We start from the raw sequence: 12112 nt of genomic DNA, 5'->3' as shown, positions 1-12112 counted from the left end.
AAACATAATGGATCTTAGAGACTCCAAGTCTTAGTCTTTAGTGGCTCTAACCACTTAGCTCCTACTGCCTTAGTATGAAGAAGATTTGAGTTTGTCTTCTCTCTCTCTCTTTTTTTAAAGATTTATTTTAGAGAGAGAGCACAAGTGGGAGGGGCAGAGGGAGAGAGAATCTCAAGCAGATTCTACACTGAGCTTGGAGCCCAACTTGGGACTCCATCTTATGACCCTGAGATCACAACCTGAGCTGAAACCAAGGCTGGTCACTTAACCAACCACCCAGGTACCCTGAGTTTTACTTTTTTATTAATAAAAAATATTGTCCCTTGCCTCTTAAGTTTACTTTACAGAATACAGAATTAAATTCTTCGAATTTATTTTCTCAACTATACAATGACACAGTAAAATGAGATCATTTATACGTGTTCCTTCTAGGACAGGGAGAGAGTCAATATTACCACTAACTTTAGACTCAGCTGAGGCCTGCCTATATTCCAATAAGGAAACAGGAAAGAAAAATATAGGAAAACAAGCCACTTGGGGAGCACATAAAATTCACCAACAAAGCCCTTCTCTTCGCAGTATTATAAAGAAGGATTTTTCTAAAGAACTTTGTTTTCTAGGATAAATAGTTAACAAAAGCATCTATTTAAAGAGAGTACATTACCAACAATTAACACAATTTTCTAATTAGCAGCTTTTTGCTGTATTTTCTCTTAGAGTTTTTCTTTTCAGTTCTTCATCTTCAGAGAACTTGTTTTAACAAAGTGAGAAGTTGAACTCTAATTTACTTGGAGCAAGTATAGTTATTAAAAAGCTAATATTTTTACGTATTTTTACAGAAGAGTACTGGTATACTAAAGAATGAATTTTAGTCTAAGAAAGGCAACAACTAAGACACATACCAACGATAAATATTACATTTATTTTTATACTCCAGGTTAACTTTCCCAAATAATCTGTCATGGATCAGTTTCCAGATCCTCCTTATTCATGTTACAGTCTTCACTTTCTGTCTTCTAAAGCCAAAACAATCTCCGTTTTACCTTATATGAGGCCTTCTACCACCTCTTTCCATTGTGCATCCACTATCTATCTTCTGTCAAGGTTTTCTCATGTTTCTACTGTGTATCATAGTCAGGTCTCCAATTCTTAATTTCCTCCCCCTGGTTTTTTCAACCACCACCCATTAATTCTCACCACCTCTCTACCCCACTGTTTTAATTTATGGGATATTCCTTTCCCCTCATTCCAGAGACCTTCTTTCATAGTACTGCATCTCCTGTCCTCATCTCCTTTTTGATCAGTTTTTCTACGTACTACTTCTTTAGAAACGAAAGTTTCTCTTCTCTAGTCTTTATTCCAAGGATATCTATCAATCGAACTCTAAAATCCCAAGCACACTCTCTTGACTACGTCACACCTACTCTTTCTACCCCTTCTCTCTTTACAGTCACTAGTCTCCAGAATATTATTTTATACTACAAATACCCCACAAAACCAACTGCCGGGACACCTGGGTGTCTCAGAGGTTGAGCATCTGCCGTCAGCCCACGGCATGATCCTGGAGTCCCTGGATCCAGTCCCACATCAGGCTCCCTGCATGGAGCCTGCTTCTCTCTGCCTATGTCTTTGCCTCTCTCTGTGTGTCTTTCATGAGTAAATAAATAAAATTTTTAAAAAACAAAACAACTGCCTACTCAATTCCCTCTGCTTTCCAGTAATTACCTCTCTTATATTCAATTGATACCCTCTCTTACACCTGAGTAACTCCTAATCTGGCACAAGCCATTCAACGACATAAAATTTCCCAAACCTATCTCTTCAACACAGCTCCTCCCTTCCCAGTAAATGGTTTTCCCTCAAACGTTTTAACTGGCTACTCTGAATGCTTCATTAAGTCTGAATCTTCTCAAACAGTATGTACCTTCTCCATCAGACTTACTTGCCTGGCAAAAATCAACTGCCCAAATTTCCTCTTTAAGCTTCTCATACCTTATCTCTGCAGCACTTTCATTCCCTAAACCCTGTTCCCAATCTTTTCTGCATCTCTAGAGCCCATGGTCACTCTCTAAGCTCCTCTTCACTCCTCCCCTTACTCCCTACCCTTATTTCTCAGCACGTTCCTTTTACCCATAACAGTCTATTTAGCTATATTCTCCATCTTTCCTTGGCCCTGTTTTCAAGCTTTCTCAGTTCTCCCTTAAGAGATCTAATCTCCTAATCACCCCCTCACTCCCTGAATCGGCCTCTTACAGCCCTAGGCACTCTCTCTAGAACCTTCTGCTCCCTATTTTACTTTCCTTCTCCAACTCTGCCTCAGGTGTTATCATCCTTCAGCTTTTCTAATATCTAGTTCCTTCAGTCATCTTACTATCCCAAATCTTTTCCTAGTTGTTCCCCTAATTCCCTCAACTTTTCTCAGTCATTCTCCATGTCTCTCAACCCTCCCTGACAGATATTCCCCTACTCTAATACCTTTCCTCAAACCTCTTCCATCACTTCTTCTGGAGGTGCCTCCTACATCTCTTATCCTCTCAGCTTCCTCAATCTTTGCCTCATTCCCTCCTTCCTTCAATACTATTTGTCCTCCAATTTCCATTGACTTGGCGCCTCCCCTAGTTCCCAAATCTGCCTTCAACACCATCGAAACGTCTCCAGGCCGCCGCTAACATTCGCTCCCATCCTTGGCTTCCCTTGCTGTGCCGCTCTAAACGCCTAGAGACACCATTCTCCAATGGCCGGGGCCTGGCCTCTAGGGAAAAAGGGTATGGGTCACGTACCCCATTCGCATCTTGGCTCCGCTCTGACTGCCCCCGCTGCCGGGTAGAGGTGGGCGAGACGGCAGGCGGCCGAGGTGCATGCTCTTCTCGAGGGCCGACATGAAGGGAAGGCCTCAGGTAGTCAAACAGTAGCCTAAGCTTCGTCCCACGCTAAGTGCGGCCCAGCAGGTCACAGCTCACTCCCCCAGCGACGCCCAGTGCCTTTGGACAGCACCCAGCTACCGGCAGCACCGCCCACCGCCCACCGGCTCCGTAAACTCCACCCCCTCTCCTCAGCTCTTCCACCGGAAGTGCGCAACAGCCCTCCACAAAGGAAGCTGGGTAACGGAGTCTATGGATCTATTAGACCTTAAGCGGAGAGCTCATCGACCCTCGCCGGAAAGACAGGCTCTCCTAAAGGCAATGCACTCCGGGCAATGAAGTCCTCAAAGGGCGTATCCCTTTGCGCTTGCGCAGCTGCACACGACAGCGGCCAACCTCGCAGAGGTAGTGTAGCAAAGCATCCTGGGTGTTGTAGTCTCTTGCGGTAAGACGTCTTGGCGCCTTTCCTTTTTACCGCTTCTCGCAGGCTGTTGGAGGGAGAGCCGCTTCTTCCTGCTTCCCAAGCTGCCCGGCGGCTCCGGTTGCCGGGGAACGCAGGCGCCTTGGGAAGGGATGGCGGGAGGCGACGGCTTAGGTGCTGGAGCCAGAGTTCAGGTGGTGAAGAAGAGCTCTGGCTCGTCATGAAACAACGAAAAGGCCAGGGGTCTGCGGGCGTCCGTGGCCGCAAGAAAAGAGGTAACCGGAGCGACCAAAGGTTAAGGAAAGAGTAACGAGGCGGAGTTAGGGGAGCCAGGTATAAGGAATTCTAGGGAGACTTCAACATGCGCCTGTGAAAAAGGAGGGAGAAGGGAAGAAAGAGGGAAATAACCAAAGAATGAAAAGGTCGAAAGAGAAGGCATTTCGCCCTCACACGAATGGAAAGGAAATAGAGGCCGAAGTAGGGGGACAAAACGGGCGAATAAATGGGCCGAGGTGAGGGCTAAAAGGGTACAGGCAGAACGTTTCTAAAGAAAGGGAATAAAAATTCTAGGAATTTTTTAACCTTTTGAAAGTGAGTTATAATTGATATAACATTATCTTAGCTTCAGGTTGTACATGATTGGATATTCGTATATGTTGGGAAATGATCACCGCAGTAAGTCTAGTCAGCGTCCATCACCGCTACTAAGAAATTTTTTTCTTGTCATGAAAACTCTCAAAATGTACTTTTTTAGCAACTTTAAGATATGCAGTACCTCTATTACCTATAGTCACTGTGCTATTACATCTCCATGAGTTAGGAGTGCTTTTGATAACAAAGCTAAATATGTGACTGTCTGTGTGTGGGAAAGTATACCTTTGGAGTTCCACACGGACTGGGAAAAAAAAAAACACATGTTGGAGAGGTGGTATGTCAATTCTAATAGGAGAAGATCATGTTTTATACTTTACTGAATCCCCAAGAACTAGCACAAAGCAGGACTCAGTAAATGTTGGTTGAATGGGTCCAACATGAGGCAATCTTGAAGCATGAAGGGGTACAGGCAGGAGTTGGGAAAGATAGTTGTGGAAGAAAGAGGGAGGAGTGACAAAGTGTGGTAGTGTTGGAGTGGTGGTGAAAGAGTATGTAGCAAGAGGACCTTATCAGGATAGTATGCTTAAGGAGAAATATGCACACCAGAAAAGCAGGGAAGTGTTAGTTGTGGAGGAAACAGGTGCCCTAGTAACCCAGGACTGATCAGGAAACTAGAAATTGAACCTCAGTGGAGCTGCCTACAAACAAACAAACATACATTGTGTGACTTTGCTTTTTACATTATAGGTAAAGTGGTGTTAGGTATGGTGATAGTACATTAGGCCATTGGATTAAAGACTGAATCTACAGTCTGAGAATGAATCTTTTTTTTTAATTTTTTTTTTATTTATGATAGTCACACAGAGAGAGAGAGAGAGAGAGGCAGAGACATAGGCAGAGGGAGAAGCAGGCTCCATGCACCGGGAGCCCGACATGGGATTCGATCCCGGGTCTTCAGGATCGCGCCCTGGGCCAAAGACAGGCGCTAAACCGCTGCGCCACCCAGGGATCCCCTGAGAATGAATCTTATCCAAACTGTTTAAAGATAATAAGGCAGTTTGAGGCAGTACCTTTCCTGCCAGGAATGATGGGAGGATATGAAATAGAAGCATGGATATATTCAATACTGGTGTTCCCTATGCCAAACCAGCCAAGTATATTTGGTTGATAGGAGGTAGATAAAAATAGAAATAACATAAGAATGTCTTTCTTGCTATACCATATGTGTGTGTGTGTGTATATATATATATATATACACACACATGGTAATGCTCATATACACACCCATGTATTATTTTTATATTTAAACTAGTTATCTATAAAGATTATGGTGGATCATCTTCGACTAGAGAGCAGAGAATTGTTCGCTTTAGAAATCCAAAGACTTACTTATATAGATCTCCTGATCTGATATACTCCAGTATATTTTCTTCTTGTTAGGCATGACCATTCTCCATGGAAAAAGAGGAATAGAAATGTGTGTATAATATAGGAATGATTTCTTTTTTTTTTAATTTCACTCTAGTTAACATACAGTGTTATTTAGTTTCAGATGTGCAGAATGGTGATTCAATAATTGTATACATTACTCAGTGCTCATCATAAGTGTACTCTTTAATCTCCATCACTTATTTCACCCATGCTTCCCCCCACCTCTCCTCTTGTAACCATCAGTTTGTTCTCTGTAGTTAGGAGTCTGTTGGTTTGTCTCTTTTTCCTTCTCCTTTGTTTATTTGTTTTGTTTCTTAAATTCCTCATGAGTGAAATCGTGGTATTTGTCTTTCTCTAACTTCACTTAGCATTATATTCTAGCTAATATAATCCATGTTGTTGCAAATGGCAAGATTTCATTCTTTTATGGGTGAATAATTCATAGATATACATATGAAAATAACTATGAATCATGCAAAGATCATAGATCTTCATAGATCACAAGGTTCATAGTTATCTTCATATGTATATGAGTATTATTCAGATATATGAATTCATATAACTATGAATGGAAGACAGGGTCATTAAGGGAAAGTTTTATACAAAGTCATGATTAAATGCCTAGTTTACATTTATTATCTGTCTGAAATCCAATAAATACTATAAAAGCTGGAGATCCCTGGATGGCTCAGCAGTTTAGCGCCTGTCTTTGGCCCAGGGCATGATCCTGGAGACCCGGGATTAAGTCCTGCATCGGGCTCCCTGCATGGAGCCTGCTTCTCTCTCTGCCTGTGTCTCTGCCTCTCTCTTTCTCTCTGTCTCTCATGAATAAATAAAATCTTAAAAAAAAAAAAAAAACCACTATAAAAGCCAATAATATTATGAGCCCAGTACTGTAGTAAAATGTGGCAGAATCTGAAGATGATGGTGTCTGTCTTCATTGACTGAAGGACGTTGGCAGGAAAGAAAATACACAATTTAAGGTGGTTTTTATTGAAATGCTGTCATATGGTATAGATTTAATCATTTGAGCATTGAGTGAAGGGAGTTGTTGCTGTTTCATGTTTAGTGATGGTTTTAAAGTAAGAGGTAAAAATATATTAAAACCTAGACATTGGGCAGCCCCCGTGGCGCAGCTGTTTAGCGCCGCCTGCAGCCCAGGGTGTGATCCTGGAGACCCAGGATCGAGTCCCACGTCAGGCTCCTTGCATGGAGCCTGCTTCTCACTCTGCCTGTGTCTCTGCCTGTGCCTCTCTCTGTGTGTCTCTCATGAATAAATAAATAAAATCTTTAAATAAATAAATAAAACCTAGACATTGCAATAATTTTTTAAAAAATACTTGGAAGAAAAATTTTAATTCTGAGATTTTAAAAACCTATGCATTGTATCATTATACTTGTATTTTTGAAATGGTATCTTTTTAAATTAAAGTATAGTTGACATACAATGTTACATTAGTTTCAGGTGTACAACATAGTGATTCCACAAATCTATATGTTATACTGTGCTTACCACAAGTGTAGCTTCCATCTATCCCCATACATACAACACTGTTACAATATCATTGACTATATTCCTTATGCCTTACTTTTATCCCTGTAACTTACTCATTCCATAATTGGAAGCCTGTATCTCCCACTCCCCTTCACCTATTTTGCCCATCTTCCCATTCCTCTCCCCTTGGCAACCATCAGTTTTTCCTTGTATTTATGGGTCTATTTCTGCTTTTTGTTTGTTTAGGTTCCACATGTAAGTAAACTCACATGGTATTTGTCTTTCTCAGTCTGACTTATTTCACTTAGCATAATACCCTCTAGGTCTATCCATGTTGTTTGAAAGGCAAGATCTTTTTTTTTTTTTAATGGCTGAATGAAATCCTGTTGTGTACATATACCACATATCCTCTATCCATTTATCTATCAATGGATACTTGGGTTGCTTCCACATCTTGGCTAGTGTAAATAATACTGCAATAAACATAGGATTGCATATATCTTTTCTAATTAGTGTGTTCTTGTTCTTTGGGTAAATATTCAGTAGTGGAAATTACTGGATCATGTGGTAATTCTATTCTTAATTTCTTAAGGAACATTCATACTGTTTTCCAACAGTAGCTGTACCAATTTACATTCCCACCAATGGTGCATAAGTGTTCTTTTTTTTCTCCACATCTTGACAACACTTGTTATTTCTTGTTTTTTTTTAATTCTAGCCATTCTGACAGTATAAGGTGATATCTCATTTGTGGTTTTGATGTGCATGAAATGGTATCTTTCAATTAAAGGGGAGTTTGTTTTAGTATGTCTTATGTTGGTATTATGTTCCTTTCCACAATAACCTGAATCAGACCCTGAATACTAATTAGTTATCAAGATGGCTTAAGTGACTAGGTAGGTTATTCTATGGTCTGATTTGCTATTTATTTCTTATATATTAGAATACATAGGATAAACAGTCTATAGAGACTAAAATGTACATTCTCATTCAAAAAGCAGAGTATAGGGTCAGCTGGTGGCTCAGTGATTGAGTATCTGCCTTTGGCTTAGGTCACCATCCTGGGTCCTGGGATCAAGTCCCACATCAAGCTCCCCATGGGGAGTCTGCTTGTCCCTCTGCCTATGTCTCTGCCTCTCTCAGTGTAAATAAATAAAGCTTTTTTTTTAAAAAAAATACATGCTTCTATATTTAGTCTAAATTTTGACTTAGTGTTTTTGGATTCCTCCACAGGTTTGAGTGACATTTCTCCATCTACGAGCCTACCACCTCTGGTTGAAGGCCAGCTACGCTGCTTTCTGAAACTTACTGTCGATAAAGTCATATGGAAGATTGCAAAGCCTCCCTCTTGTGTACTTGTCCGAGTGAGATGGTGGGGTGAAACATCAGATGGAACCCTATTTTGTCCTAGGGACGCATTGCAAACTGAACCAAAAGCTGTGAGAACAACTACACGTTATGCTGTTCGCTGTGGTCCAAAGCAGTTTACCTCTTATCTAACTGGTATGTTTTTGTCTTATCATTTTACCTGCAGGCCTAATAATCATGTGTTATGTTGTTAGCAGTGGGTGTTATTGTGTATATAGAATCTATGACTTTGTTAATTATTGAGTGAAAGAAGTTTACAACAGCCACCTTTTATTAAGAGTATACTGTGTGCCAGCTGTTGATATATATTACTTCTAATCCTTAATAACCCTGCAAAAAAGACATTTGCTTTGTTTTATAGGCAATGAAACTGAGGTTCAGAGATGAAATTAATAATCTTTAAGGCAGGGCAGCCCCAGGGGCACAGCGGTTTAGCGCCATCTGCAGCCTAGGGCGGGATCCTGGAGACCTTGGATGGAGTCCCACGTCAGACTCCCTTCATGAAGACTGCTTCTCCCTCTGCCTGTGTCTCTGCCTCTCTCTCTCTCTCTGTGTGTCTCTATGAATAAATAAATAAATAATCTTTAAAAAAAATTATAATCTTTAGGGCAAAGATTTGATTAAATTTTTGATAAATGGTAAAAGTAAGATTGAACCAATTTCTGTCAGACACCAAAACTCATTCACTTTTGCCACCCCATGCTTCTTTAAGTAATAACTGTAGTCTCTGTTCTGGGACTTATATTATACTTAAGGAAAGAGTTATATATAAAAGCATATGTATAAATTCTAATATATATAAAAACTTTACTAATAATGCAAGTTAATACATGCTAAATGAATGGGTTAGCAAATTAGTAATATTGGTCTTCAGAGCAGGGAAGGATCCATTTACAGGAAACCAGGAGCCAAGATTTCTTCATTTCTGTTCAAGGAAAGCATTCTAAATGTATTGTTTTTTCTCTATTTGGATCAGGCTTTCACATAAACACATTTTGGATGGTGGGTTATTTATCAAATCAAGTCAGTAAGAATTAAGTATCATGTAAACGTTGTTAATCTAAGAACACGGGAGAGGTGAATTAAAGGTTAAACTGTCCTTAAACAGCTTATATTCTATTAAGAAAAAAATTTTGAAAATCTCAAGATATAAAGGACAAAAAATTCAGTCAGAAGATATATATTGAGCACTTAGCGTATGTTAGACTTTGTGCTAGGCACTGGGGAATTACAGAAATGGATCAATTTAATCAGAATGGTATCTAATTCTAACTAAATTCACAGAGAGGTTTAGTTACAATACAAGGTAGGACATGATCAGCACTCTTATATGATGCTCTGAATGCTATAAACCTAATTTAACAAATGAAGAGTGAATAAAAATTCTTCAGTAAGAAATCTATTGATGTGATAATCAGCAGATCAGACATTTATATGAGCATCAGGTGGTGTAATAAAGAAAGCGTTTGAACTTCTGATTGGTGTTATCAGCTGTAAGATTTAGGGAAAATTTCTTCCCATGTCTGACTCCCCCTTTTCTTCATCTGTAAAATGGGATTAGATAGCTGCTCTTTCACCTGGCTTTTTCATGAAGAAGCAGCCTGGTTGAATGAGAAGAACCTGGCTTTGAAGTCAGTCTTAAATTGGAATTCTAGCTTCAGGATTGGGTGGCTGTCGGCTGCTGAGATGTTCCTTAAGATTTTGGAGCCTCAGTGTCCTATTAGTTAAGTGGGGATAATAGCACTTGTTGGCAGGGATTATTGAGAAGATTAAATGAAAAAATTTTTGTAAAGTGATTGGTCCACTACCTGGCACACTGTAGGTGTGAGCCTTATAAAAATATTTAAGTCTTGGGCACTGTGGGGAACACAGAAACTTTAGATGTAGTCTCTGATCAAAAGGAGCTTACAGATTAGTTGAGAAAAACAAAACTGATATGTATGAAATAGTAGTGAGTAGTGCCAAACAGTAATTAAATGTCTCATTACTTGGCACGTATAGTAAGTACCATATGAATATTCCAGGAAGTTATTCGGAGCTAAGTTTAGCATAAGTTCTTAGGAAAGCAGAATCCTACTTCTGTTGTGCACTAATTGGTTGCTTGAATTTGAGCATGCCGTTTCATTTTCCTGGGCCTTAATTTTCCCATTAATAAATTGAAGGGGTTAACCACCAAATGGGTCAGTATTCAAATTCTATAAATCTAGTTAGGAAAGAAGCTTTGTAGAAGGTAGGATTTGAAGAAGAGATGGATGAAGTGAACCTTGTATGTGAGGCCCAGCTGTGGATGTGAGTATGATGTATTTATTAAAAATTAGAAAATGAAGACACAAGAGATCAAACATTAGTTTATAAGATATATGCTCTAACTGAAAACTTAGAAAAAGTATAGCTATTTCTTAAGTTATGTGGTAGGTATTATTTATTATTATTAATAAACAAATGAAGAGTGATTAAAAATTCTTCAGTAAGAAGATATCTATTGATGTGATAATCAGCACACTGGCATTTTATGTACTCTTTTGTATGCATGTTTCATTTGAAAAAATAAAGTGCATGGTTTTGGAAGCCATGAGGAAGCAGCCTGGTGTCCAGTCTGATAAAGCCAACACTGGGCCCCAATCCTAAGTGACTACCACCAGGCTTTAGGAGATCCTAGCTCTTCAGAGTCCCTCCTGTCCCCATAGACCAGGCAGACTGCAGCAAGCAGAAGCAGTTGGGTTCTTATATATAAAACAGCGAAACACTGAAAAGAAAGTTGAGAGAACCTCACTCTTTAATATCCAAGCCATATGCAAGTCTTCCCTGCAATCATTGCCAATTATATAAATTTAATTTTTTTATCCTCTGTGTGAGGTATTTGTCATTCTTCTCTAAAACTTTATTGTTCTTGAGTTCACTCTTCCCCAGCCCAACTGATGTGGTAGGTGCATGTTTTATTTGAAAATAAAGTAATTTTTTAAGTAAAAAAGTTTTCTAATGTATACCCTTCCCACTTCCAAAAAAAATGAAGGTAAATGAAAAATATCTGTGTATGTTGTAATTATTTCTGATTAGACATGGCTGTGCTGGTGCTGGAAGTAATCACCAAACTTGATCATCTTCCAATTGGTAGAGTTCAGATCAGTGGACTAGATCAGCTTTCTCCAACTCATCACATCAGTGGATTTTTTACCATTGTTTCACCAACATCCAAGAAACTTGGAGAACTCCAGGTAAAAAATATTTTCTTTGTTGAATACAATAAAACATTTTTAGCACAAGTAGTTGAGTCTGTTTATAGAATGGTTAGGTAAATGATTCCCATATATCATGCTAATTCCCACTTCATGCCTTTGTTCATGTTTTTACCCAAAGACTGTAATATAACTTAATTACCCAAATCCTCTTAGTGCTTTACTGCCCATCTCAAGTGCCAAAAGTCTTCCATAGCTCCTGCTGCATTCATTCTTCTCTATACTCTTTATTAAATTTATAACATTGATTATGTAATTATTGTTAGTTATAATCCTACACAATCTCTAAAATTATGTATTAGTAGTCTCCCTTTAATTTCCCTTCTTTTTAGTTTCTAGAGTCCCTGGGAATCAAGACAGTGCTTTCTGCTTTCTATGTTTTTCCCACAGTTTTAAACATAGTGCCAAGCAATAATTGCTTATTGACTCATGTAAGTGGTATCTGTGGTGTGTTCATTCATTGACTTAGCCTAAATTTTTTTGATGCTTTATTATGTACCACTAAGGATACAGAAATAAGAGATGATCTTTTCATGTAGTTTTCCAAAATCATAGGAAAAAATAGAATAATAACAAGTAGAATGTAGAATGATAGGTATTATGCTACATGTATGTGTAGGATTGTGGGGAAGAACATAGAAGGGTCCTTTCTGAGGGAGACTCTTTGAGAGTGCTTCCTAGAAAATTCTGAGACTCAAATCGCTTA

The 12112-nt window shown here is 39.1% G+C and overlaps 2 protein-coding genes across 4 annotated transcripts in view; one reads left to right on the top strand and one right to left on the bottom strand.

Annotated features, from left to right (window-relative positions):
* The window catches only part of PPME1 (protein phosphatase methylesterase 1), an 88584-nt gene extending 85528 nt beyond the window's left edge, over positions 1-3056 (bottom strand). Inside the window, exon 1 of the mRNA XM_041730438.1 lies at positions 2781-3056. Coding sequence (XP_041586372.1) covers positions 2781-2881 — 101 coding nt within the window. The 5' untranslated portion in view covers positions 2882-3056. The remainder of the gene's footprint in view (positions 1-2780) is intronic.
* A 270-nt stretch (positions 3057-3326) lies between these two features.
* The window catches only part of C2CD3 (C2 domain containing 3 centriole elongation regulator), a 149725-nt gene continuing 140939 nt past the window's right edge, over positions 3327-12112 (top strand). For all 3 annotated transcript variants that reach the window (XM_041729982.1, XM_041729980.1, XM_041729981.1), the window contains exons 1-3: positions 3327-3557; positions 8036-8305; positions 11228-11385. In XM_041729982.1, the coding sequence (XP_041585916.1) occupies positions 3503-3557; positions 8036-8305; positions 11228-11385 (483 nt within the window). In that variant the 5' untranslated portion in view covers positions 3327-3502. The remainder of the gene's footprint in view (positions 3558-8035; positions 8306-11227; positions 11386-12112) is intronic.

This window comes from Vulpes lagopus, chromosome 15 (assembly GCF_018345385.1).
Source record: "Vulpes lagopus strain Blue_001 chromosome 15, ASM1834538v1, whole genome shotgun sequence".
NCBI lineage: Eukaryota > Metazoa > Chordata > Mammalia > Carnivora > Canidae > Vulpes > Vulpes lagopus.
Note: the sequence above shows the minus strand (reverse complement) of the source record. Positions and strands in the feature narration are given on the sequence as shown.